Source organism: Mesoplodon densirostris, chromosome 15, assembly GCF_025265405.1.
Source record: "Mesoplodon densirostris isolate mMesDen1 chromosome 15, mMesDen1 primary haplotype, whole genome shotgun sequence".
In the NCBI taxonomy this organism is placed as follows: Eukaryota; Metazoa; Chordata; class Mammalia; order Artiodactyla; family Ziphiidae; genus Mesoplodon; species Mesoplodon densirostris.
Window position 1 is genome coordinate 47,624,388 of NC_082675.1, and position 27,641 is coordinate 47,652,028.

Genomic DNA, 27,641 nt, shown 5'->3' on the forward strand with positions numbered 1-27,641 from the left:
GGATTTTTTCACAAGGAGAGGAACAGGCCAGAGCACAGGTCTTAATGGCATGACCTCTGATGACTGTTTGCTGAGTGACATCCTAAAAGATACCGGGAACCCAGAATGGTTTGGGAAGACTTACTTTCATCACTTAGGTTAGAGTTATTGAAGTAAATAAGGTAAAATGGGACTTCCCCGGTGGCACAGTGGATAAGACTCCGTGCTCCCAATGCAGGGGACCCAGGTTTGATCCCTGGTCAGGGAACTAGATCTCACACGCATGCCACAACTAAAGAGTTTGCATGCCACAACTAAGGAGCCCTAGTGCTGCAACTAAGGAGCCAGCAAGCCACAACTAAGACCTCGCGCAAACAAATAAAAATAAATAAGGTAAATATATAACAGAGGGACACGTATGTCTGAGATCCTTGAGGCTAAGAAATATTTAAGTTTTTATCTTATGTCTAAAAAAATCATCTAGTATTTTAGCCTATTTTAATTTTTTGTTGTTGTTGCGGTATGCGGGCCTCTCACTGTTGTGGCCTCTCGCGTTGTGGAGCACAGGCTCCGGATGCGCAGGCTCAGCGGCTATGGCTCATGGGCCCAGCCGCTCCGCGGCATGTGGGATCTTCCTGGACCAGGGCATGAACCCATGTTCCCTGCAGCGGCAGGTGGACTCTCAACCACTGCACCACCAGGGAAGCCCTCATCTGGTATTTTAATCCTGCAGGCTTCAGAGAAGACCATACAAGGGTCTTGATTAGGGCTAATCATTGCCCCAAAGCAGCCATTTAAAAGGCCCATGGAACTTCCCCGGTGGTCCAGTGGTAAAGAATCTGCCTTCCAATGCAGGGGACATCCGTTCCATCCCTCATCAGGAAACCAAGATCCCCCATGCTGTGGGGCATCGAAGCCCGTGCGCCAAAACTACTGAGCTCGTGAGCTTCAGCAAGAGAGCCCACGTGCTGCAACTATAGAGCCCATGCGCTCTGGAGCCCAGCGCTGCAACTAGAGAGAGAAAACCCGCATGCCACAACTAGAGAGAAGCCCACGCGAGACAACGAAGAGCCCACTCGCCGCAATGAAAGGTCCTGAATGCCTCAATGAAGATCCTATGTGCTACTGCAACTAACACACAGCACAGCCAATAAATAAATAAAATGTTTAAATAAATAAAAGGCCCAATGGGGACTTCCCTGGTTGTCCAGTGGTTAAGACTCCACGCTTCCACTGCAGGGGGCACGGGTTCGATCCCTGGTCGGGGAACTAAGATCCTGCATGCCATGTGGTATGGCCAAAAAAAAAAAAAAAGGGCCCAGTGAAGGTGAAACACAGAGATTCTGGATATTGGGATATAATATTAACATCAACCATGGAGGTACAAGCCAAGAAAAGCTGACAGAGAAACAGAGGTCCATAGGGGAAAGGTCTTAAAAACATCTTTGAAATGGAAGGGTGAAAGTCAAAATGAGAGTGGGTTTTTAAAAACAGGAAATAATATTCTTTTTTGCCATGGTAATTTTTTCATTAATTTTATTTCACAATTTGGGATCAGTTTACCAAATGAGAAACCTGTCCGTTTCTCAAACATAAGACAATAATTTCTTTTTTTGAATCATTTTTCTTATTTATTAAAAGAAACACCAAGTGCATTCTCAGTCTTTACCACTGTATTTTCTCAGTATACTTGTGTACCTTCATCAGAACCACTTGGGTTACTTGGTATAACTGCATTTTTCTCAGCCCTCCCCAGATGTACAGAATTAGAATGTCTGAAATTCTGATGGATTCATCAGCAAGTCATCAAAATACATTCAGATCTATCAATTTCTCACTATCTCCACGATTACAATTTTAATCTAAACCATCATCATCTGTTTCCTGGATCCCTGTAGTAAACATCTAATTGGCCTCCCTCCACTTATGGCAGTATGGACCATTATCCATAGAGCAGTCAGAGAGATCTTCAAAAGCATAAATCTGATCATGCCCCCACCCCCTTCCCACTGCTTAAAATGCACCAAGGGCTTTCCATTGTTACGTGAATAAAATCTAAATGCCTTTCCATTCCCTTCCAAAGTTCCTCATGATCTGGCCTCTGCCTACTTTTCCAATTTCATCTCTACTCTCTCCTTTAATCCCTACAAGTCAGCCACACTGGTCTTTAGGTTAAGCACACCAAGATTAGTGGTTCCTGCACCTTGGCACTTTCTATTCCTTCTGTTTGAAAAGCCCTTTCCCAGAGTTTGACATGGCTGCCTTCTAATCTTTAACTCCCAGATCAAATGTCATCTTCTCATAAAGGATTTTTATCATAATTCTAGCCAAAGTCATTTCCCCCTTTTGTCTATTATCCTATTATAGTTTCTTCTTAACTGCTATTAGAATTTGAAATTAGCTTACATGTTTATTTTCATTTTTATTGAGTGTCTCCCCTCTCTAGAATATAAATTCTTTGAGTGCAGGTATACACCACTAATCTACCCAATATCTTAATGTGCATCTTAAGACAAAATCAAAAACAGTGGCACATGGTAAGTACTTAGTAAATATTTCTGCTAATCTATCATTATAGTTATTGATGATATAAAAACATGTAAAAACATAATGTTTTTATCACATGGAGTTCACAAGAGTGATAAAAAATATTAAAACCCTAGTAATCTAGCTCAAAGTCTTCATGAAACCAAGCAGAAGTGTAAATTAATTCGTTAGTAAGAATACCTCAATAGATAAGTGTCTTAGCTTAGCAGACTATAAAAAAATATGATAGGCTGATAAAAAAGATTGAAATAATGCCATTTGCAGCAACATGGATGGACCTAGAGATTATCATGCTAAGTGAAGTCAGACAGAGAAAGACAAATACCATATGATATCACTTATATGTGGAATCTAAAATATGGTACAAATGAACTTATTTACAAAACAGAAACAGATTCACAGACATAGAAAACAAACTTAAAGTTGCCAAAGGGGAGAGGGGGTGGAGGAGGGATAAATTTGGAGTTCAGCATTAGCAGATACAAACTATTATATATAAAATAGAAAAACAACAAGGTCCTACTGTATAGCACAGGGAAATACATTCAATATCCTATAATAAGCCATAATGGAAAAGAATATATATATATATATGTATAGCTGAATCAGTTTGCTGTACACCAGAAACTAACAACACTGTAAATCAACCATACTTAAATTTAAAAAAAAATACCGTATGGGAATTTCCTGGTGGTCCAGTGGCTAGGACTCCAAGCTTTCATTGCTGAGGGTGTGGGTTCAATCCCTGCTCAGGGATCTAAGATCCCACAAGCCGCAGGATGTGGCCAAAAAAGAAAAGAAAAAAAAATAGCATAGGCTGGGTGGCTTAAACAATAGACATTTATTTTTCACAGTTCTGGAGGCTGGGAAGTCCAAGATCTAGGTGTCAGCAGATTTTGTTATTGGTGAGGGCCCTCTTTCTGGCTTGTTGATGGCCACCTTTTTGCTGAATTCTCACATAGCAGAGACAGTGACCTCTGGTCTCTTCCTCTTCTTATACGAGTACTAATCTGCTCAGGACCCCATCTAAACCTAATTACCCTCAAAGATCCACCTCCAAATACCATCACATAAGGGGTTAGGGCTTCAAAATGAATTTTTGGGGACACAAACATTCAGCCCATAACAATAAGTATGTAATAATATAAATATAAATAAGAATAGAGAGAAATAGCTAGTAAAACATACATATAAAACATGCAAATACAGTAATTATAGATATTAATTTGAACTCTATAGTGATGTATTATTTTTCTATCTTAACACAATGTCTGACATAGTGTAAGCTCTCAGTAAATATTTTTTGAATCAGTCTATTAGCAAATTTCTCAACTGATGGTCCCCCATGCAAAGAAGATGTGGAGGAACTGGCACACTGGGATGGTGTTAGTGGTAGAATTTACACATTACAAAGCAATTTGGTAGTGGCATCTTACCTCTCCTTATAATAAATTTCATAATTTCTCTGAGAAGACTCCTTTGAGCTATCCAAGCAGAGTCAATCACACCATCCTTTATATCACTAGACCACACTATCTCTGGACCACACCTCCATTGCTATAGATACCATATTATATTTCTTTGTTTATATGACTGATACTCATGAGATTGGGCATTCCTTAAGGGCGAGGGTTACATTCACAGGGCCTTACTAGAAACTCAGTACATGTGTCTTAGTTTGCTAGGGCTGTCATAACATAACACCATACACTGGGTGGCTTAGACAGAAATTTGTTTTCTCACAGTTCTGGAGGCTGGAAAGTCTGCCATCAAGGACCTTCAGGGTTCAGTTTCTGGTGAGGGCTCTCTCCCTGGCTTACAGACAGTCACACTCTCACTGTGTCCTCACATGGCAGAGAGAGAGAGATCAAGCATTCTAGTGTCTCTTCTTATAAAGGCACCAATCCCATCATGAGCGCACCACCCTCATGACCTCATCTAACCCTCATTACCTCCCAAATGTCCTGTCTACAAATACCATTACATTGGGGATTAGGGTTTCAACATATGCATTTGAGGGGGACAGAAAATCAGGCCATAAAAATATGTTTAGGGGCTTCCCTGGTGGTGCAGTTTTGGGAGTCCGCCTGCCGATGCAGGGGACACGGGTTTGTGCCTTGTCCGGGAAGATCCCGCATGCCGCGGAGCAGCTGGGCCCCTGAGCCATGGTTGCTGAGCCTGCTCGTCCGGAGCCTGTGCTCCGCAACGGGAGAGGCCACAACAGTGAGAGGCCCATGTACCGAAAAAAATAAAAAAAACAAAAAAAACAAAACAATATGTTTGTTGAACGGAAAAACGAGTGGTTGACAAGTGGATCAGAATACTCATGTTAGCTCCTCAGTATATCCTTTCCTCACTAATAAAGTCTATATGGGGAGCAAAATTATAGTAAAAAGCGCAACTTTATGTCTGAATTTGCTCATTACTATTTCCCCAGAACTTAGCACAGTGCATCTATGGGCACTCAATAAATATCTGATGAATAAATTAGTGAATAAATTGTAGTTTGAAAAGCATAGGCAAGATGTTCTTAACGAATAAAGTCTTCAAGCCAGATGCAGCTCTTCTTTTTAGAGATAGACTTGTCAAGTGAGCCAAACTACTAGGCATCTTCTCTTCTAGACAGAGTTTTAAAGCAGTGAGCAGTCCAGTAACATAGCTCCTACGGGACAAGCAGTATTATTTCACCTTCATTTGGTGATATTAGAGGTATTGCACTAATTCTGAAGGACAACTGTACATTGTATTTTACAGTTGCTGAGTTTAACTTGCTCCAGATTATACAGTGTAGTAATTTGCTGCAGAGTCACTGTAGACAACTAAATAAAACCCAGGTAATCAAATAAAATGAAGGAAATGTTTAGTTCTTATATCTACTATATTTTGATATGCCTCTAAATGTATTTCACTTTGTCCCCTTGACACATCCTTAATACATGCAAGAAGGTCAAAGTCTTATATATAAAATCATACTATGCTTTGACAGTATTTCAAGAGCGTGTTCTCCAGAAATTTCAGTCTCAAGGCTTTTTGATTTTAAAACTACTTTAGGGGGATTCCCTAGCAGTTCAGTGGTTAAGACTCCACTTCCATTGCAGGGGGCACAAGTTCAATCCCTGGTTGAGGAACTAAGAAACTGCAAGCCATGTGACATGGCCAAAAATTTGTAACGAAATTTTTTTCCTAAAGTAGTCAAACTCTTAGAAACAGAAAATAGAATGGTTGTTGCCAGGGGGCAGAGGGAGGGTGAAAAGAGGAGTTATTCAATGGATATAGAGTTTCAGTTTTGCAAGATGAAAAAGTTCTAGAGACCTGTTGCATAGCAAGGTACATATAGTTAACACTATTGAACCATACAGTTAAAAATGGTCAAAATGGAAATTTTTAAAAATTTATTTATTTTTAAAATTATTTTATTTATTTATTTTTGGCTGCATAGGGTCTCTGTTTCTGCACGCGGGCTTTCTCTAGTTGCAGCAAGTGGGGGCTACTCTTTGTTGCATTGCACAGTCTTCTCATGCGGTGGCTTCTCTTGTTGCGGAGCATGGACTCTAGGTGCGTGGGTTTCAGTAGTTGTAGCACACGGGCTCAGTAGCTGTGGTGCACGGGCTTAGTTGCTCCATGGCATGTGGGATCTTCCTGGAGCAGGTCTCAAACCCGTGTCTCCTGCATTGGCAGGCGGATTCTTAACCACTGTGTCACCAGGGAAGCCCAAAGTGGAAACTTTTATGCTTTTTTTTTTAACCACAGTAAACAAACAAACAAACAAAATTGGTATGTGGGTAAACCAAATACCAATTTATATGCCGAATATATAGTTTCATGCCTCTCAGTTTGGGAAATTACAATTGTTGGTGAAATTTAGGAAAGAAGTATCATGTCACTGGTGAAGCCCTTGAGGTTTCAAAAATAACGTACTTAAATATAGAGACTGAACAATGCTTCTCCCTGTTGCTTTTTTTTCCCCACCCCCAGGTCTCTCTCCAGACTTCTGATAAACTTAGAGCACACAGCTTTGTTTGCTTGCTTTTTCCCCCATTTGCAGTTGTACATTCTCTTAGATATTTACTGATTTGAGTTGCCAGTCTGAGTTAGCATCACTTCTTTATAGGATTTTTGATGGAACTCTTAGGACGAGAAGGCAGTTCTTGTTTTTGTTATGGGTACTGTTGAAACCGAGCAGGATCCTGTGGGACCCTCCCAGGTACAATAGCCTTTCTGTGTCTCCCCATTTCTTGTTTGTAGGAAAAAGACTTCAGTCTCTTAGACCTTCTTTGAGTTCCAAAGGGCAGATTCAAACTGTTACTAATCAGGGAAATGAGGGAATGCAGAAACAAAGGAAAGGCAGTCAAGAAACAATAGTGCAGCAATGGGGCAGAGTTCTGGTTCCTCCTAGGGGGAAATATGCAAGGCAGTCTGGTATATATCTCTGAGTTCTTCTACAGAAACTAAGGCCCCCATTCAGTGTGGAGGATGGTAACTTCAGGCTGGGCACAAGCATGTGGACACCAGAATGATTGGAGCCAGAAGGCTTATAATTGGGATTCCTGGAACGCCACCCTGTTACCTTACCACCAACCAATCAGAAGAAAGTCACACACCCTGCAGCCCTCTCCCCAAATTTTGCCAATAAAAACTCTTCCCCAAAAACCATAAGGGAGTTTGGGCTTTTTGAGTACGAGCTGTCCGTCTCCTTGCTTGGCTCTTCAATAAACCTTTCGCTGCTCCAAACTCTGATGTTTTTGCTTGTTTGGTCTCACTGTGCACCAGGCACAGGAATTTGGGTTTGACAACACTGTTGTTGTTGTTTTTCACACTAAATATCCTGAGCTTAAATAATTTCGCATTTGGAGACCACCAGGAGGGAAGAGTTTGCCTGAAGCAAACTAGAGGACAAACTTCCAGCAAGTTCCAACAGCATGGCACCACAGTGACTTCTCTGCCATCCTGTGAGCCACAGCTGGGCCCTCTCCAGCAAGGTCTTGACAAAGGTCTGGAAGTGGGGGTAGAGTCCTTCTTTGGGTACCCTATCTCAACCCTGTGTTATTATTATTTTTCTTTTAAATATGGAATGCATCATGAATTCGAGTGTCATCCTTGCACAGGGGCCATGCTAATCTTCTCTGTATTGTTCTGATTTTAGTACATGTGCTGCTGAAGCAAGCACTCAACTCTATATTCTTTAGAGTTCTCTTTTTTTACTTTAATTTTTGTTGGAGTATAGTTGATTTAGCATGTGGTGTTAGTTTCAGGTGTACAGTAAAGTGAATCAGTTATACATATACATATGTCCACTCTTTTTCAGCTTCTTTTCCCATATAGACCATTACAGAGTACTGAGTAGAGTTCCTTGTGCTATAATAAGGACCTACTGGTCCTTATTAGTTTTCTATTTTACCTATAGTAGTGTGTATATGTCAATCCTGATCTCCCAATTTATCCCCTCCCCCTTTACTTCTCATGTTAATCCCCTAGTAGAGTTAAAAATTCTTCATATTAAACTTTCTCTGTTCAAATAATTGTCGGTTCAAATCCCTTTCCTGATTGGACCCAGACTGAAAATCAGATACTCTTAAATTTTCCTGAGTACCTTCAATAAAGTACAACAAGAAATTTGCATGCTCTCATTGAGATTTTCCTGGATGCAGGTAGAGAAAAAGAAGAATTGGAAAGTGAGAATGCTGAGGTCCAGATCAAGAAAGTAATCATCTGCTGGACCGAAGTGAAGAGCTCAAGTTCCCTGATTCACTTCCCTTTCTGTGCTTAAGATTACAGTGTTGACTGAGAAAGGGTGAGATCCTGGCCACTGGGGAGGAATGAATGGAGAATTTGGGGTACCCTGCCTCGCTGAGCTGTACCACAGTGCCACACACTGGCTCCCCTCCTGACAAACAGGCTGGCAATGCCATGGCAAAGTATATTGGACTGGAGTTCAGTCTGGGGGATAGAATGATATTCTAGAAGATAGAGAGCAAGAGTTCTCTGCCAGCCCAGCCAGTTTCTTCATCTACACTGTCCTAAGACAAAGTTTGTCAAAAGGAGTGCCCTGGATATGTGTTATCCCCAGAGTTGCTGCTAACAAATAGAAAATCTGAGGGTCGCCCAGTCTTGTCTCTTCAATTTAGCAGCCCCATGACCTGACACATTTTTTGGTGTTTACTGTAAGGAAGTTCCCCTAAAATGAAACTGATAAACAGATGACTACAGTTTTATCAGAAATGTAGCACCAGCAGAAACCCAACCTGTGACAAGCCTGTGATTCATTAAAATCAACGGGGCAGGGGCTTCCCTGGTGGCGCAGTGGTTGAGAGTCCGCCTGCCAATGCAGGGGACACGAGTTCGAGCCCCGGTGCCGCGGAGCAGTTAGGCCCGTGAGCCATGGACGCTGAGCCTGCGCGTCCGCAGCCTGTGCTCTGCAACAGGAGAGGCCACAACAGTGAGAGGCCCGCGTACCACACACACACAAAAAATCAACAGGGCAGCATTTACCAAAATTCATCAAACTAGATGATCAAAGTAGGTGCATTTTATCGTACATAAATAATACTTCAATAAAGTTGATTTTTAAAAATAAATAAAAAGTAAAAATAAAATCAATAAGGCAGAATGTCCTAATTCCTTAGAGTCTCAAGAAGAGTCTCATTTTGGTACCCCAATACCTTTAACAAAAAATGAATTGCAAATGAGATAGACCCCTTCCTTCTCCTTAGACAGGCTAGTCTATGCTAATGTCCTTTTAGGTGTTCCCCTGGCAACAGTAATTATCCCAGCAAGTAATATCAGAGAGCCAGATTCATTGACAATGGGATTCTCACCACTCTCAAGTCAACCATGAGACTCAGTGGTTCTCTGCTTTGCTTCATTAACTCTGTCCAACAGCAGACAGTACATATTCCATGGTTCCTTCTCCTTTCTCCACATTCTAAATGGAAATTCTTACTGTAGTTGTGTTTGTTTTGCATTGTGGCACATGAGAGGTGGTTGATAGGGATTACATTTATGATTTAGCCTAAGACTGCAGGATGGGACTTCCCTGGTGGTCCAGTGGGTAAGACTCCAAACTCCCAATGCAGGGGACCCAGGTTCGATCCCTGGTTGGAGAACGAGATCCCACGTGCGTGCCTCAACTAAGACCTGGCACAACCTAAATAAATAAATAAATAAATATTTTAAAAAAGTCATTACCATATGCAGAGAGTGAGAAAGCAAATGTGGCAAAATATTAATTTAAAAAAAAAACACTGCAGGATGATGAGATATTAAAACTGGACCAGAGGAATTCCGTGGCCATCCAGTGGTTGGGACTCTGCGCTTTCACTGCCAAGGGCATGAGTTCAATCCCTGGTGGAGGAACTAAAATCCCACAAGCCGTGGGGCACGGCCAAAACAAACAAACAAAAGCAAACAAACAAAACTGGACTAGATTAAGACTCAACTAAAGGAAGAAGTAAGAGATATTGCACTGGAAAAAATAGTAGTCTTGTGACATTGCCTCTAGAAGCACAGCTGGAAGGGGCTTTGGATTGTCTCCTTTTGAGGAAGTACAAATGCATATGTATTGAGTGGGAAATGGCTGGAATAATTAACTTTAAGAACAGAAAGAAGAGTGTTTATGTTCTGGACTGTTCTTCTATTTCCTTAAAAATTAGACTTTGTTTGCTTTTAAAAACTGGTGTGAAGCTTTTGCCTCCACTGTTATACTGGAACTAATCTTGTAATAGTTGCCTTCATCCTGGCTGTGAGCCCAGAACCGAACAATGCCCAGAAGATGTCAATAAATGTGTGAAGTAAATGAAAGAAAAAAAGGAAAAAGAAAAAGGGAGAAGGAGGAAGGGAGAAGGTGGGTAGGACAAAGGACGGGGAGAGGGATCTTTTTCTTCTATAACTTTCAAATATCATCAAAGAAAATTTGGAATGTGAGTTGATTTGTTGAAATCTCTTGCCATTTCTGGTCTAATCTATAGCTCTGCCTCTGAGGACAGCATAGTTTATCCAGTGAAACAACTTTAGCTGCATTCAGAATATGTTTTTCACTGCTGGTTTGCTCTCTACAGATTGGCTTTCTATGCTTGGTGAAGGAAGGAGGTGGCTGCCCCACAGCTCCTGTTAACATACCTTCCAAGTTAGTGTAAGCCGATAAATAAGGGGGTCTCCAGAGAAAGAGAACCAGAAACTGCTTTCTTGACATAAGAGAAGCCATTTTGGTCTCAGACGTTTTGTGATCTGAGCCTGGCCACAATGCTTGCCCTTGAACAGGTCTCAGTATTAATGATCATAAGGGAACAAGGAAATTCAGGAAGAGAGAAAAGCGCAGTGATAAAGCAGAGTCCTAGTTCCTCCTCAAGGGATATACATAATAATATATCTTTCAGTGCTGCAGGAACTAAGCACCCCCCCACCCCCCGCCCCGCCCTGACCAGGTGCAGGATGGAAGAAATGTGATGTTGACCCTCCTGACTTCAATCAACTAAATGTTGGACTCTGTCAACCTTTGCCCCAATTGTATGCTGAATTCTCCTCTGCTCAAGCCCCTTCACGAATATGCATGTACCCTTAGCTTAAAACTTCCCCAGTTTTGCTGTTCAGGTAGACAGTGCTTTAGGAGAGATCCCTGGTGTTCTCCTTACTTGTTGCAAGTAATAAGTCCTTCCTTCTCCCAACCTTTGGCTTGGTTGTGTCTATTGGCTAGATACACACCAAGAGGTGAACCCAGTTTTCTGGCAACATTAATGCACTTAATGGAGACTGATTAGAATATAGGGATCTCAATTCCATATTCTTGAAACTGTGACAGTCTCAAGTTGGGACTATACACACCTCTATGCTAATCGATTTGTAACATGGAGGTTTTACTTCACAGGATACATAGGCCCAATGGGGTTACTAATAGGAATATTATTTAAAACGACAGCTGTATAATAGTATATAAAAATGCTGCTGATATGGAATTAAATGTAAGGTAAATAGTATGAAAATGCATATTTATAATGACATTTATGAAGGAGTTGAAATTTAACTGTCCCAAACCAGGGTAGACTAAAAAGGTGAATTCCTTTATTTTCTATGTTTAATTAGACCTCACTTTTGAGTTTCCATTTGTGCTAATTTGCAGAGATGTGAGGAGGGAATTTAAACTTGCAATGGAAAGTAACTCAGTTCCTTCTCTTCTGAGAAGTAGAACCACTTTTGCAGTGTTTTTTTCTCCTTTACCTTCCCCTTGTCCTTCTAAAGTGTTGATTCAGTTAGGAAAATGGGTCAGGGTCCAATCAGGAAAGAAAGCTCTCAATAAGTAGTTCAAAAGAAAATGTTTAATACAGAAAATTAATTACAAAGATGTCAAAATTGCTGAAAGACCAAGTGTGATAGCAAGGCAAGCACAGAAGCCACTGAGAAAAGGCAGGGACTGTCCAGCAGCAACTGGGACCATAGAGGGAAGGGTGGTCTCCCAGAAGCTGGAACTGAAACAGGAGGGAAGGAGGCAGGGCACAACCTTTAAAAGAATGATATAGCCATAGGACATGACAAAAACTGGTTAGAACTAACTAGATCCAAGATGGCAGAAGATTTGACTTCCATTGGACTTTGAGCCTCATTATACGTTCATTGTAATACATTAGCATAAGCTAAGTGACACACACACCAGCACCAAGACAGTTCTGAGGCCAACCATCAAAGATCAAAAAGTGGGAGGTGGCCCAATTCCTGGAAATCTCCACCCTTTCCCCAAAATAGTTGGAATAATCCTCCCCCTCATTAGCCTATGAAATTATCCAGCCCATAAAAACTAACCATGCCATATTTCTGTGCCTCTCGCCTTCTGAGATGGCCTACACTCTGTGTGTGGAGCATGTTTCTCTCTAAATAAATCCACTTCTTACCTATCACTTTGTCTCTCACTGAATTCTGTGATGAGACATCAAGAACCTGAGCTTCGGACTTCCCTAGCCATCCCGTGGTTAAGACTCCTCACTCCCAATGCATGGGGTCCAGATTCATCCCTGGTCGGGGAACTAGATCCCGCATGAATGCCACAACTAAGAAGCCTGCATGCCGCAACTAAGAAGTCCCCATGCTGCAACAAGGACCCCGGATGCTGCAACTAAGACCCAGAGCAGCCTAATTAATTAATTAATTAAAAACAAAAAAGAACCTGAGCTTCATTAAGTCCTGAGACCATGTGTGTGATCTCAATTAAAAGATGGTAGGGGGGCTTCCCTGGTGGCACAGTGGTTGAGAGTCCGCCTGCCGATGCAGAGGACGCGGGTTCGTGCCCCTGTCCGGGAGGATCCCACATGCCGCGGAGCGGCTGGGCCCGTGAGCCATGGCCGCTGAGCCTGCGTGTCCAGAGCCTGTGCTCCGCAACGGGAGAGGCCACAACAGTGAGAGGCCCGCGTAATGCAAAAAAAAAAAAAAAAAAAAAAAAGATGGTGGGTTCAAGTCCCAATCTGAGGTCCACAGTTTCAGAAACATGGAAGAAATGAGGTCACTGCCAGAAGCAAAGAGAGGGTAAAATTCTGTCACCCAATGTCAATGCATGTGTTTAGGGGGGTGTTTCCCATATGCTAAACAATTCTCAGATATCAGCTGCAAGTCCTACAATTCAACTCAATTCTGATACCTACCTGAATATAGTGCCAGATCCCACAGGTTAAGGGCTCAGTCCTACAAGACTGCCCATCCCCCTGCCCACTTCAGACACCAAATCAAAAGTCCAGGTTGTCACTTGTGCTTCTGACCCATTAGCTATAAATCAGAGGTTCCCACTACTCCTTACTTGGGTTTGATTAATTTGCTAGAGTGGCTTACAGAACTCAGGAAAGCAGTTTACTCACTAGATTACTGGTTTATTATAAAAGGATATATACAACTCAGGAACAACCTGATGAAGCGATGTGTAGGGCAAAGGATGGGGGAAAGGATGCGGAGCGTCCATGCTCTCTAACCAGGCCACTTTCCTCAGTTTCCATGTGTTCACCAAGTCAGAAGCTCTCTAAACCCTGTCCTTTGGGGCTGTTATGTAGGCTTCATTACAGAGGCATCATTGAGTAAATCATTAACCATTGGTGAGGGAACTCAAACTCCAGCCCCTCCCTCCCTGGAGGTCTGGGTGTGGTACTAAAAGTTCCAACCCTTTAAGCACTTGGTTGGTTCCTCTGGAGACCAGCCTCCAACCTCTGGGGCTTTCCCAAAGTCACCTTAGTAACATAAAAAAAGATACCTTTACTGTTCTTATCAAGTAGGAAATTCAAAAGGTTTTTAGGAGAGCTCTGTGCCCAAAACAGGAACAAAGACCAAATACATATTTCTTATTAGAAATCACAATATCACAGAGGGAGAAATACCTTGACTTCTTCCTTCCTTTTTCCTTCCAGTTTCTCTTCAATGACCCCCACTGGCTGAATATAGCAAGAAGTCAGTTGGTAAGGGAAAATGCGATACAGTTTGCAAGGGTTAACTCCAGCAATACAGAGCAGAATAGAGGACTGGGGGGGCAGGGCGGGGGGGGGGGAACAGATCTGGTAGTCATTAAGCAAATACCTAGCTCAGATACTCTGAGCTACAAATAACAAAAGAGCCAACTGAGAATGGCTTAAACTATTAGAAAGGTTTAACAGGAGGTAGGGTAGGGAATTCCCCAGCAGTCCAGTGGTTAGGACTTCACTGTAGGGCGGTTTCAGGTTGTTGAGATTAATGCTCAATTATATCAAGGACCTCCGTACTTCAATCTTTCAGCTCTGGCATATTCAGTCCTTTGGCTTATCCTCTGGCTTGTTCTTTTCATGGTTTCATGATGGTTGCAGAGTTTCAGGCAGCATAGATGGACAGAAGAACATCCAGAAGTAGCATGGAATTATTTATTCCTATTTGTTTTTTGATCAGCAAAGAAAAGCACTTGCTGAAGCCCCTCAGAAGAATTCCTGTCACACCTCCTTGATCATAATTGGGTCACAGGCCCAGGCCTAAATGTGTAAGAAGAAATAATCCATCCAGATTGGCTCATCTCAATCATGGGTTTCCCCCTTGAGCTGAGAATAAGGGTTACCTCCTAAAAGATAGAGCTGGAAGAAAAATAGAAGCTACCTAAACAAAAATCATGATTTGTTAGAGTGGGGGTTGGAAGTAGGATTTATGAATGCTTGTTGGGAATTCCCTGGTGGTCCAGTGGTTGGGACTGTGTGCTTTCACTGCTGAGGGTGTGGGTTCAATCCCTGTTCGGGGAACTAAGATCCTGCAAGCTGTGCAGTGTGGCCAAAAAAAAAAAGAATGCTTGTTGATAGGAACATGGTGCCTATTATGGTTTCCCTTTCACATTTTTATTCACTTGAACTCCTTCTTACTTAGCCTGAGGCATCCATCTGTCTGTGTGTGTGTGTGTGTGTGTGTGCGCGCGCGCGCGCGCGCGTGCGTGCGTGCTGGGGTAAAGAGGGGAAAAGAAGAAATTAGTATTAATTTAACAGGAATGTAAAGAACTTTGCTTTTTTTTTTGGAAAAAAAGAACATTTCCAAAACAAGCTTAAACAATTAAATTATATGCATTCAGTGAATAGGTTATTTATGTACATGATCAGGAGTAATATTGAAAATATTTGGACCTCCCTGGTGGCTCAGTGGTTAAGAATCTGCCTGCCAGTGCAGGGGACATGGGTTTGAGCCCTGGTCCAGGAAGATCCCACATGCCGCGGAGCAACTAAGCCTGTGCACCACAACAACTGAGCCCACTAGCCACAACTATTGAGACTGCACTCTAGAGCCTGCGAGCCACAACTACTGAAGTCCATGTACCACAACTACTGAATCCTGCGCGTCTAGAGCCTGTGCTCCACAAGAGAAGCCACCGCAGTGAGAAGCCTCCATTCGCCGCAACTAGAGAAAGCCCGCGCGCAGCAACAAAGACCCAACACAGCCAAAAATAAATAAATAAATAAAAATTAAAAAAAAAATTTTTTAAAAGAAAATATTTAACAACTGGAACCAAATGGGCACTGGCCATTCAGAACAGACTATTGACCAATCAGGGGCCAGGCTGAAAAGGACTAGTAGAGCTGCACGGCTGTCAAGCAGCTGAAGGTCAGCACCGCACATGGTACTACTTTAAAAAGATACAGAAGGGTAGACAGTGAAAGATGAGCCTCTCTTCTATTCCATCTCCCAGCTTCCCCGTTCACTTCTTCAAAGGCAGTCAATTTTACCAGCAAAACTTTGAAGGTTTTGTAACAAGACAAAGCCAGGCTTTGTCAAGAAAGTAATTAATTTTCTAAATTCACTTATCTCCCCCTTTAGTATGTTAATTACCTGGCTAGGTAGACTTGACTGAAGAGTTTTACATATGGGAGCACCCAATCAGCCCAATCAGCCATAAACAGCAAGGGGAAAGGTCCATTCTTCCAGTCTAAGGGATTGTGAAATAAAATTCATATTTTATGGCAAGACAAAAATGTAAACATAAAAAATTCTTCTCTGCCCTTTGGCTTCCTCTCTCCCACCACTGTGCATCATGTATCTGCATTATGCATCGACCAAACCTCCCCCATCAGCAGGAATACCTGTTGAACCATAAGGAATAATGTTCTCCTTAGCATCAACAAGACAACTCCTTAAAAGATAACGTTCCTCCTTGAGCTTGTAAGGGGTCACGTGACCCACCATGATGACATGACACTTAGATCTGGATTATGTAAACTGTCAGTAATGTCATTTGATGTATTGTCCTCTGTCTCAAAAAACTTATAAAACTGTGCCTTGACTTCTAATAGGCAGAACAGTTCTCAGAGCTTTTTGAGATACTCTTCCCAGGTCATAATCCTCAAATTTGGCTCGAATGAAATTTTCCATTTCTTTCTTAGATCGACTGATTAATTTTCATCAGCAGGATTATGGTTGGAACAAAAAGTTGAAGAAAGGTGTGTTGAGGAGAGGAGGTTGAGAGGAGAGATGAGCGCTGGGGACAAGGCCTCGACCCGGGCAAGACAGGCCAGAGTAGCCCTCACCAGCAGGTACCAGCAGCACAATGCCCAAGACTCACTGCATTTTAGAGAGCAGCCAAAATTATCTTCTCTGCAGAAAAGTCCAGCAAGAATTCAAAGGAGACCTGCAGGACCAAGATTCCCCAGTAGTGTCTCAAATTCATGTCGGCTACCCTTTGTCCTTCCTCTTATTCCAGATGCCATTTTGAGGGGAGCCGACTGAGGGAAATGGACTGTTAACAGATTGAGTGTTTTAACCTAAACTTAAAGGAAATGTTTAAATTATTTCAACAGACTAAGTTTATAAAGCTGGTCTAACATTTAGGGTTTTCCCCCTATGCCCCAAACCTGAGGAGGTTTTATTTACACAGCTGAACGTAATTGGAGTAAATCTGTGATGCTGCCCTAAAAATATCAAGTAGTTTTTTGTATGAAATGCTGCCAAGACAGAAGATTGTGTCTTTTGGCATTTATGGTTTATTTTTCTAAGCTTAACTCTCAGTGGGTAACTACATTTTCCTTATACCCACATTTTTGATGTATTTCCACATATGGCCAACTATATGCTTACATGTATGTCAACTGCTTATTTGAGTCTCAGAGTATATGAGAAGTAATACAAACATGTTTGGATTAGGGCATGAGTAAGGCTGCCATTAGAGAAAGAATGAAGCAAGTAAAATTATAAGTCACAAAATTAATGTTCTGGTTAAGGATTCTTTTTTTTTTTTTTTTTTTTTTTTTTTTTTTTTTTTTTTTTTGCGGTATGCGGGCCTCTCACTGTTGTGGCTTCTCCCGTTGCGGAGCACAAGCTCTGGACGCGTAGGCTCAGCAGCCGTGGCTCACGGGCCCAGCCGCTCCAGGGCATGTGGGATCTTCCCGGACCGGGGCACGAACCTGTATCCCCTGCATCGGCAGGCGGACTCTCAACCACTGCGCCACCAGGGAAGCCCTGGTTAAGGATTCTTAATGAGTAAAGGGAAACATTCTAGTAAGCAGAAAATACCACTTCCTAAAGTGGTCAAAGTAAGTAAAATATGATTGGGAATATATTATTGAAAATGTGAAATTTGGACTCCAAGAACCATTTTATAAGAGAATTTGAAAAGTACCTGGACTACTGCGATTAAGTATCCCCCCCCCCATCAAGCACTCTTCCTCCTCCCAAGAAATCTGAAGCTAAAATTAGCCTTCTTGCTCTGCCTTGTTACGGAGGAAAGGGAGAAAAAAATACAAAATGTAGTTTGGTGGTGGAGGGAATTCGCTGTTCATTGGACAAATAATTCAGTGAGTATTACTCTAGGAATTGTCATTTAAAGATGAGCATTAAGACCCATTTCCTCCATGAGGTTTTCTCTAAGTCCATACAAATCCAATCGTTCTTCTTCCTAGCCTCATTATAGTCACTGTTAATGAAAAATTTAATACTTCGGCAAATACCATTTTTTGTCCTTTCATTTTGATAGATATCCAAGAGTATAAATGAATTGAGAGCAAAGTTCATGACACCTGCATAACATCTAACACAGTGCCAAGGACACCGTAGACAATAAATGACAGAATTGAATTAACTAGGCCTTTCAGTGGCTTCTATGATTTATTTTGTTCACAGCGGAAAGCTTTAACAAAGCATGCTAATGAAACCTTTTTCTTTTCTGAAGCAAACTGAGGATGCTTTATAATGTTCTAGATTTCTTTAGCTCCATTCATGTGGTTGTGACCTCACCTTATAGATCTATCAATTGTGTGGATATATCTCGGAATTAAGGGCCCATTTAAAAAAAAAAGAAAAAGAAACATTTGGGACTTCCCTGGCAGTCCAGTGGTTAAGACTACGCACTTCCACTGCAGGGGGCACAGGTTCAATCCCTGGTCCGGAACTAAGATTCCCACATGCACCATGGCCAAAACCAAACCAAAACAAACAAACAAAAAAGCATTTAAATTACTGAATAACGGTGAAATGCCTAGGTTCACGCTTCCACCTCATTCTTCTTCAAAGCTATCAACAAAACAAAGGTGTTGGTGGAAAACCGCATCTGCGACTGTAACTCGTCACTCACACTGTGTTAAGGTCTAAAGCTGAAACCCTCTCAAGGGGGCTTTAATTTTTCCTCTCCGAAAGATTAAAATCCCATAACGGATTATTACATTAACACACCTTGACATGAACCAAACATTCTGACAAGGGCAACAACAAGGACCAAATATTTAATACCATGTAATTCTATTTTTTGAGGGAAAATTCCTGAAAACCCCAATATATTTGATAGGAGTGGCTCGAAGGGGGATCCCTGCTCTAGGGAAGCTGGGGGTACAGCGAACACCCAGCTGTTGACGTCACAAGCTGCTGCATACGTCACAAGCCGTTTGCTATGGAGGCCGCCCTCCACCCCCTCATCGGGCCCGCGCTCGCCGCCTTATGTTCGGTGACCTGCCGGGCAGGCTGCAGGCAGCGCGATGCCGCGGTGGGATCCACGTGCACCATGAGCCTCGGGCCCGGCCCTGTTTAAGGTCGATGGGCCCAGCACACTCCACCCGCCACTCCGCCCCCGGCCTCAGCTGCGAAGGGGGCAGCGGCTGGACAAGAAGCCGGAGGACGGCGCCCGGCTTCTCTACCAACGCTAGCCCGTGAAGCTGGCTCACCTAAGTGAGCGTCTACGCAAGCGGAGTGTAGGGGCGGGGCGGGGAGCCGCGGAAAAGCGTAGGTTGCGGCCGAAAGCCGGCTGCGCGGGTGTGGGGCTCGGGGAGGGGGTGGGGAAAAGGAGCCGAAAGGCCGGGGAAAAGGACGCCGGAGGCGCAGAAGAGGGCTGAGTCGCGGCTGCCTTGCGGAGCCAGGTAAGGGAGTGGCCTCAGGCGGGGTCGCCCTTCGCGGGCGCTCGTGGAAACGTCAGTGAGGCCAATCGCCGGGCTTTCGTCCGCCGCCTCCCGCCCAGCGCCGCCTCCCCGTCCTGCCCCGGCAAGAGCAGCAACCCGGGGATTTACCCTCGCCCGGCGCGTGCGGCCGTAGCGTCTCGGCGTTCTGTCCCGCCCCTCCAGGGCCCCGCCTCCTTCCTGGCGCGAGCCGCTTCCTGACGCGATTCCCCGCCCCCTCCTGGTTCACACAGGGAGTCGGGCCACGGGTCGACGCTGCCACCTGGGCCGCTGCCGCCGCCATAACCTCGTCCCCCATCTCCCGCCATGGCGGAGGAGCTCTCCGCGGCCACGTCCTACACCGAAGATGATTTCTACTGCCCCGTCTGTCAGGAGGTGCTCAAAACGCCCGTACGGACCGCGGCTTGTCAGCACGTGTGAGTAGACGCCCCCTCCCCCGCGCGGAGCCGGGTGGTCATTTAGGCCTCTCACCCCGCCCCGGACCCTGGGCTGCGGCCTGGCGGGAGCGGAGCCCGCCACGGCCTCCCCGGGCGCCGCTCGGAGCCGAGGGCCCGTTCGCCGTCGGTCGGAGGCCAGGCCGCCCTCCCCCCGAACTCCCGGCCCGCTCCCTGCGCCTGGCCCCTCAGCCGGAGCTGCCGGGCCCCGGAGCTGCCTCGTTGCCGCGTCCCCGGGGCAGTGCCCAGGCCCGTCCCCGTGGCGTCCTCGGGCCCCGAGGCCCCTGTCTTCTCCTGCAGGCCCGGGAGGAATTGCAGGGAATGTGGAGCCTTTTTGTTTCCTAGCAACCTGAGTGAAGGCTGGGGTGTCGGGTGTCAGAACCGGCCAGAGGTGCCCGCAAGGCCCGCTCGCCCGGCTCCGCGACCCGCCCCGCTTTCAAGTCTCCCTTTTCCTTTCAGAACCTTGGCCCATCCTTTCCAGATCGAGGAGCTCTCTTCTAACTTAACCTTTCAGACCCGCTTCACAGACCACGCTTGAAAGTGTTTCGATGCGTTCAAAATTCAGTGCAGGTTGGAATGACCTAGAATGGGTTTGCTTCCCTCATATGTTAGAACTGACAGGATTTCCGGGTATTGAAGTGATAGTTTCCCTTTGTTTTACCCGTCTGCTTATTACTTGAATACTACAAGGGTGGAGATGAGAAAGATAGACCGCTGATGTGAGGAATGAACTGAAATTAAGGCAGTAATCCTAGGGGTGATGGAGAACACAGAGGGATTCGGTGAGGTGGCCTGGTGCTGTTAGGAAGAACTTCGATAATTAGTATAGACTCGTAGGGTGTCCGTAAGGGTTAGAAGGAGCCTTTCTGGTAAAGGTGTATAGCATTTCTGACACACCTGGCTGCTGACCAGAGTCCCTGGGGAGCTTTTTAAGTAAACATGCCAGTTCCCAGGCTCCATTACAAACTTATAAAGAATTTCTGGCAGCTGAGGCTTGGAAATCTCTATTTGAAAAAGTACACCCAGGCTTGAAAGTTCTGTGTGCTTACAAATAGCTGAAAAGAGTCGAACAAGTTTCTAAATCGATTTCTCCTTCGACCTTTTTTTTGGGGAGGGGCGGTTCTATAATTTTGTAAAGAATGGGTTGTTGAATTTGGGGTTCTTTTTTTTTTTTTTTTTTTGCGGTACGCGGGCCTCTCACTGTTGTGGCCTCTCCCGTTGCGGAGCACAGGCTCGGGACGCGCAGGCTCAGCGGCCGTGTCTCACGGGCCCAGCCGCTCCGTGGCATGTGGGATCTTCCCGGACCGGGGCACGAACCCGTGTCCCCTGCATCGACAGGCGGACTCTCAACCACTGCGCCACCAGGGAAGCCCGAACTTGGGGTTCTTAATCACAAACTTCCTTACAGTTGTTTCTTGAGACCCACTCGTGTCACTCCGATCCCCAGTCTTACCTGCACTGTTGTCTACCTTATTCCTAGTGGTAGTGGTTGTGTGAGCCCAAGAGTATGTGACTTTTCACCATAGAAGTTACGCCAGTTATATTTTTGCCGCTTATGGGAGATGAATGACAATCTTATTCCTTTATCATTTGGTGCAACAAGTGCAGATTGTTAGAAAAATATCTTGAGATGTTTAGGGAGCAGTGTATACTTTTTAGTCTTTAATCTGTTAGTGTTTATTATAACTTGATGCCTTTTCTGTGCTTGGGCTGGCAGTGGGTGGAAGACAGGGAGGGGAGGAGGGCACAGTGAGGCAGTAGGTCTTTTCCGGACAGAATCATTTCAATTACCTGTTGGGTGTTTGACCTCATAGAACTCATTGTAATCTCTAGTTCCCCTCAAAATTCCGTGCAGTTTGCTCTAGTTCACTTCCCTCGTGAGACATTTTATTAAATCAAACTGTAGTTTTGGCTTGACCTCAAGGCTGTGGAAAAGCGAGTGAAGATGATTGTTGAGGGCTTTTCTTAAATCACCTCCCTGGGCTGGGATGTGGAAAGAAAATAATGGAGTAGGTTTTGTTAGGAGAACTGGACACCTACTACTCACCTTCCTCCATCCCCTCATTTACCAGCATTGTCCCCTCTCAGATGCACACACAGTTGCTCTAAGGTTCTGGCTAAACAGTAAATTAAGGTGGATGGAGAAAAAGTTTTCTTTGGAAAGGGTGGTAATGGTGGAACAAGGTATTGATTGGGAGGAGTTTGGTGGGGAAATAGAATTCTGTTTTAAATAACCTAGTTTAGAATGTCATTTGCTTTTCCCTTTTTACAGAGGACAAACCTGTGCCTTTAAACAAATTTATATTTAGCTACAAAATTAATTTTTTGTTCATCAGTAGTGAGAGATGTGGTGATAAGAGCTTTCAGCCCCTGTGCCATTTCAACTGTAGTGAAGGATTTGCCCATTCTAGTAAAAGGAGCAAGTTCATTATCACTGGAAAAACTTTACCAAAATATAAATTCCCATTTAATCCTCATTCATTCCTTCAAACAGCAGTTGTCAGATGCCTTCTGTGTGTCAGGTACAGGGAATACAAAGTGCTCTTTCTCTGGGACTTCCCTGGCTGTCCAGTGGTTAAGACTCCACACTGGTTCGATCCCTGGTCGGGGAACTAAGGTCGCACATGTTGTGAGGCCAAAACAAAACAAAGTGCTCTTTCTCTGGAGAATGTTAATAGTCTAATGGAGAAGACCTATACATGAATGTGATTGGTATGGAAGAAATTGAGGAGGAGAATTTATGTGAGCCTTGAGAGCAGGTATCTAAATTAGCCTATGAGTGTAGGAGAGATTTCCTGGATGAAGTTACACTTTAGGTCAGAATTGGTATTCAGGGATTGTTGGGGAATACCCTGATTAGGTTTACAGCATATGCAGAGGTGAGGAGGGGTTACAGAGGATGACTGTATCCCGATTACAAAGTTTGGCCAAAAGATGAGTGTGGTAGAGATGGAGCTTAGCGACAGTGGCAGGAATTTACTGTGTAAGCCAATTTGAACTTCTTCCTGAAAGCCATAGAGACCTACTGAATAATTTTGGCAGGGGAGCAGCATGGTCACATTTAAATTTTAGAATGCTTACTAATTACTAGCCTTGTCTAGCTTGGTACTGGTGAGACTGGTGAAGAGGTCATTCATTGCTCTGTCAGAGAGAAATGATTAGAACCTGAACCAAGGTAATGATAGAGGGAATGGAGAGAAGAAATTCCTGACATTTTAAGGAGATTGTGTAAGATTTGATGATTGTATGTCCAATAGTTAAGTGTATGTACGTAGATCTGGAATACATGGAACTAAAGCTGTGAGTATGAATGTAGCCCCTGGAGGAGGTGTATAAATTGAAAGATAACAGAGACCTAGATAGAACAAAGTGCTGGAGAATATATATTTAAATGTAGAGTGGAGAAAAGAACAGCCTGAGAAGGAATGGATAAGAACAGGAAGAAAACCAAGATAGAGTGTGACAGGAAACCGAGAAGAATTTTAAGGAAAGGTAGTCAGCAGTGTCAGATGCCTTAGAGTGGTCAGATGTTTTGAAAAACATGTAAAGATGAATTAAGAATATGAAAGTTGAGCAGGTATGTTTCAGAAGGTACAGACTGGCATAGTGGTAAGGTATTTATCTCTTGTTTTTTTTCCCTTTGTAATCTTCAAAGATTCTTTAAACCAAACCTCCCTTCTCTATTTTGAATGGTTAAATAAACAACTCTGTACAGTTAGAAGTAAGCTCTATCACAATGAAAATTACATATAATAACAAGTTGATGCCTTGCCAGATTCTTAAAAATGGAAATCTAATCTGTTTGCTTCGGGGCCTATTTTATTTTTATTTTATTTTTTGGCCACGCCAGGTAGCGTGCGGGATCTTAGTTCCCCAACCAGGGATGGAACCTGTGCTCCCTGCATTGGCAGCGCAGGGTCTTAACCACTGGACCACCAGGGAAGTCCCAGGAAGCATCTTTTAAAATGAAGTAATATAAATCACCCTCCACTTCTCATTAAGCACAGATTTGTATGATTCTTTATTGACCTGCTTTGGGTTATCCAGTCCCTGAATTTTCACTTCATATTTCTTACAATTTGAACACCTTTATTGGTATCCTATTTGGGCAGTCATGCTCTAAATACATATTTTCAGGGCTTCCCTGGTGGCGCAGTCATTGAGAGTCCGCCTGCCGATGCAGGGGACGCGGGTTCGTGCTCCTGTCTGGGAAGATCCCACGTGCCGCGGAGCGGCTGGGCCCGTGAACCATGGCCGCTGAGCCTGCGCGTCCGGAGCCTGTGCTCTGCAACGGGAGAGGCCACAACAGTGAGAGGCCCGCGTACTGCAAAAAATAACTAACTAACTAACTAACTAACTAACTAAATACATATTTTCAAAATACCTTCTTTCCTATGTACTCGTTATAAATCTGAAAGCCAGGCTTACATGGTTTCTTGCTGATATAATAATTGCTGCTCTAGGCCATCTTTTTTTAAAATAAATGTATTTATTTATTTTTGGCTGTGTTGGGTCTTTGTTGCTGCGCGTGGGCTTTCTCTAGTTGTGGCGAGCGGGGGCTTCTCTTCCTTGCAGTGCGTGGGCTTCTCATTGCGGTGGCTTGTTGCGAAGCACAGACTCTAGGCATGCGGGCTTCAGTAGTTGTGGCACACAGGCTCAGTAATTGTGGCTCGTGGGCTCTAGAGTGCAGGCTCAGTAGTTGTGGTGCACAGGTTTAGTTGCTCCGAGGCATGTGGGATCTTCCCGGACCAGGGCTCGAACCCATGTCCCCTGCATTGGCAGGTGGATTCTTTTTTTTTTTTTTTTTTAAAGAAGATGTTGGGGGTAGGAGTTTAGTAATTTATTTATTTTTGCTGTGTTGGGTCTTCGTTTCTGTGCGAGGGCTTTCTCTAGTTGTGGCAAGCGGGGGCCACTCTTCATCGCGGTGCGCGGGCCTCTCACTACCGCGGCCTCTCTTGTTGCGGAGCACAGGCTCCAGACGCGCAGGCTCAGTAGCTGTGGCTCACGGGCCTAGTTGCTCCGTGGCATGTGGGATCTTCCCAGACCAGGGCTCGAACCCGTGTCCCCTGCATTAGCAGGCAGATTCTCAACCACTGTGCCACCAGGGAAGCCCCGGCAGGTGGATTCTTAACCTCTGCGCCACTAGGGAAATCCCTCTTTGTATTTCTTATCACAGTTCATAATCATAATATTTTTGGGATCAGACGATTTGACTGATGCCATTCTCACCAGTTAGACTGGAAGCTCTTTTTAACAAGTTTTTAAAATATTTATCTATTTTTGGCTGCATCAGGTCTTAGCTGCGGCACATGGGATCTTTCATTGCAGCGCGCGGGCTCTACATTGCTGCACGCGGGCTTCTCTCTAGTTGTGGCACGGGCTTAGTAGTTGTGGTGCACAGGCTTAGTTGCCCTGCGGCATGTGGGATCTTAGTTCCCCGATCAAGGATCGAAACCACGTCCCCTGCATTGGAAGGCAGACTCCTACTAGACTGTAAGCTCTTAAAAGGCAGCAACCCAGGTCTACTTGTACTTACCTGAGCCTACTGTATGTATTTGGTATTGAATAAATGTATGAATGGTGGGTTTGTGTTGGTAGACCACAGCTTACTAGCTGTATCACTTGGTCAAGTCATTTAACTCCTTTCAGCCTGTTTTCTTCTCCATAAAACAGGGGTAGAAACAACCTGTTTCACAGGGTTGTTGCAAGGGCAAAATGAGATAATGTTTGTGAATGCTAATAATCTTGTATGTGTGTTTTATAGTTTTCAAAACCCATAAAAATATAAAATTATGTTTAGTTTAATAACTATAGCATCTAACACAAAAAGCTAGATTATTATTGTAAACAGAATGGAGGCTGTTTCAAGTTTTTTGGTCCAGATATTTAATATCGAAGGTATTATTGTGAATGGAGAATATTGTAATTCACAGCTTTAAAGGTACAAAAGGAAATTATATGATTGTCTCTCGCAATCACTGTTACCTTATCTATTCTTCCAGAGAACAGCATACTGTATGCATTCTTTTGTACCTTGCTACTTTCATGTTTTACTGTATTGGAGGTCATTCTATATCAGTACATAAAGGGCCTTCTTACTCTTTTTTTGGGGGGGGGAGAGATTGTAGAGTTTTCATTCATTCAGTAAGCCAACACTGAGTGTCCATTATGTGCCAATAATACTAATGTAGATTCTAGGGTTCAACAAACCAGACAAAAATTCCTGACCCCATGGAACATATTTAGTGTTCTAGTGTTCCATTGTTTGATTATTTTTTTAATTATTAAAATATTTATTTATTTATCCAATCTCTTATCTGTGGACACTTAGGTTGTTTCCAATCTTTTGCTGTTACGAATAATGGCACATTGATTAAACTTGTATGAATACCATTTCACATGTGAGAGTTCTTCCTGTAAGATAAATTTTCACAAGTGGAATTGCTGGGTCAGAGGGTAAATACAAGGGAATTTGTCTGCTGTGTCACACAAGGATGATTATAACTCTGTTGTAGTGTTTTGTACATGGAAGCTGCTTATGGTTTTGATTTGAGGACTGTGGATTATATCTTGGTCTTGGGTTAAGTAAAATTTTGGATTAGATTAAGGTAAATTAGCATTCATTGCTTTAACAAATATTAATGAATTCCTACTAGGTGCCCAGCTCTGTGTTATACTTACAGTGGTGTACGGTTAGATATGATCCCTGTCTTCAGAACTGGCATTGGTGAGACACTTTTTAATTCAAATAAACACTCAGATACATGTGCAGTTACAAACTCATAGGTTTAAGGAGAGAATATAAGAAGGGGACCAGATCTAGGTGGGTTGGTGGGTGGATGGGTACGTAATAAAGACCTTTCTTGAGGAAGTGAAATTGTTGCTGAGATTTGTGATGTGTAGGTGTTAATTTGTGGAGGGCTGTGTTTGTGTATAGAGTATTTTGGAGTGAGGGAACATTCTGGGCAAAGACCCTGAGGTAGAAGGAACGTGCAGGGCCTTGTTTTCAATGAAGTATCATCTTGCCTTCAGTCTCATATAGGTTTATTTATTTTGAAAGTCTTAGTTTCCTCGTTTGTAAAATAAAGGAACTTTTTTTTTTTTTTTTTTTTTTTTGGCGGTATGCGGGCCTCTCACTGCTGTGGCCTCTCCCGTTGAGGAGCACAGGCTCCGGACACTCAGGCCCAGCGGCCATGGCTCACGGGCCCAGCCGCACTGGGGCACGAACCCGCGTCCCCTGCATCGGCAGGCATACTCTCAACCACTGCGCCACCAGGGAAGCCCAAATAAAGGAACTTTTAAAACATTTATTTATTCTTAAGAATTCAAGATTATGTAAAGTTTCTAGAACCCTGCCTAAGTGCTCAATAAATAGTTACTGCTGTTTGTATAGATGTCATGTTGCTTTCCACAAAATTGGGCTAATTTACATAATGCCATTTAGACTATTAAAGTATATCTGTATTCCATCATCTTTGCCAGCATTTAAAAAAAAAATTTCTCAAGCTTTTTATTTTCTAGCCTTTCTCGTTCCCTTAATATAGTTACGTGTCCTCTAACAGCATAGATGGCTATCTTTTAAAACAGGAGAAAACAGAGGCAAAGAGCCAACTCATGTTAACCAACCTTACCTGTAGCTGAGTTAAAAAATGCACAGACCAAACACAAGTTCAAGGAAGCCAGTCTCTTCCCCATGACAGCTCAGAATAAGCCAAATAAATAAACCCCAAGGAAAGGGCTACGTGGGAAAGCCTTCCCATCATCACAGAGGACAGAAAGTGCACGTGACACAATTTCAGGAGAGTTGAGAAATCTTTGGATCTTGCCTGAAAAGGAAAGCAGC

At 43.5% G+C, this 27,641-nt stretch overlaps 1 protein-coding gene and 1 non-coding gene across 2 annotated transcripts in view; one reads left to right on the plus strand and one right to left on the minus strand.

Moving 5' to 3' along the window:
* Positions 1 to 7,586: 7,586 nt before the first annotated feature.
* Positions 7,587 to 7,693, minus strand: LOC132503342 (U6 spliceosomal RNA). Its single transcript, XR_009534590.1, has one exon. It is a non-coding gene; the product is annotated as a U6 spliceosomal RNA (small nuclear RNA).
* Positions 7,694 to 19,065: 11,372 nt separating this feature from the next.
* Positions 19,066 to 27,641, plus strand: part of RNF138 (ring finger protein 138) — a 40,914-nt gene continuing 32,338 nt past the window's right edge. Inside the window, exons 1-2 of the mRNA XM_060118729.1 lie at positions 19,066 to 19,140; positions 19,598 to 19,780. Coding sequence (XP_059974712.1) covers positions 19,671 to 19,780 — 110 coding nt within the window. The 5' untranslated portion in view covers positions 19,066 to 19,140; positions 19,598 to 19,670. The remainder of the gene's footprint in view (positions 19,141 to 19,597; positions 19,781 to 27,641) is intronic.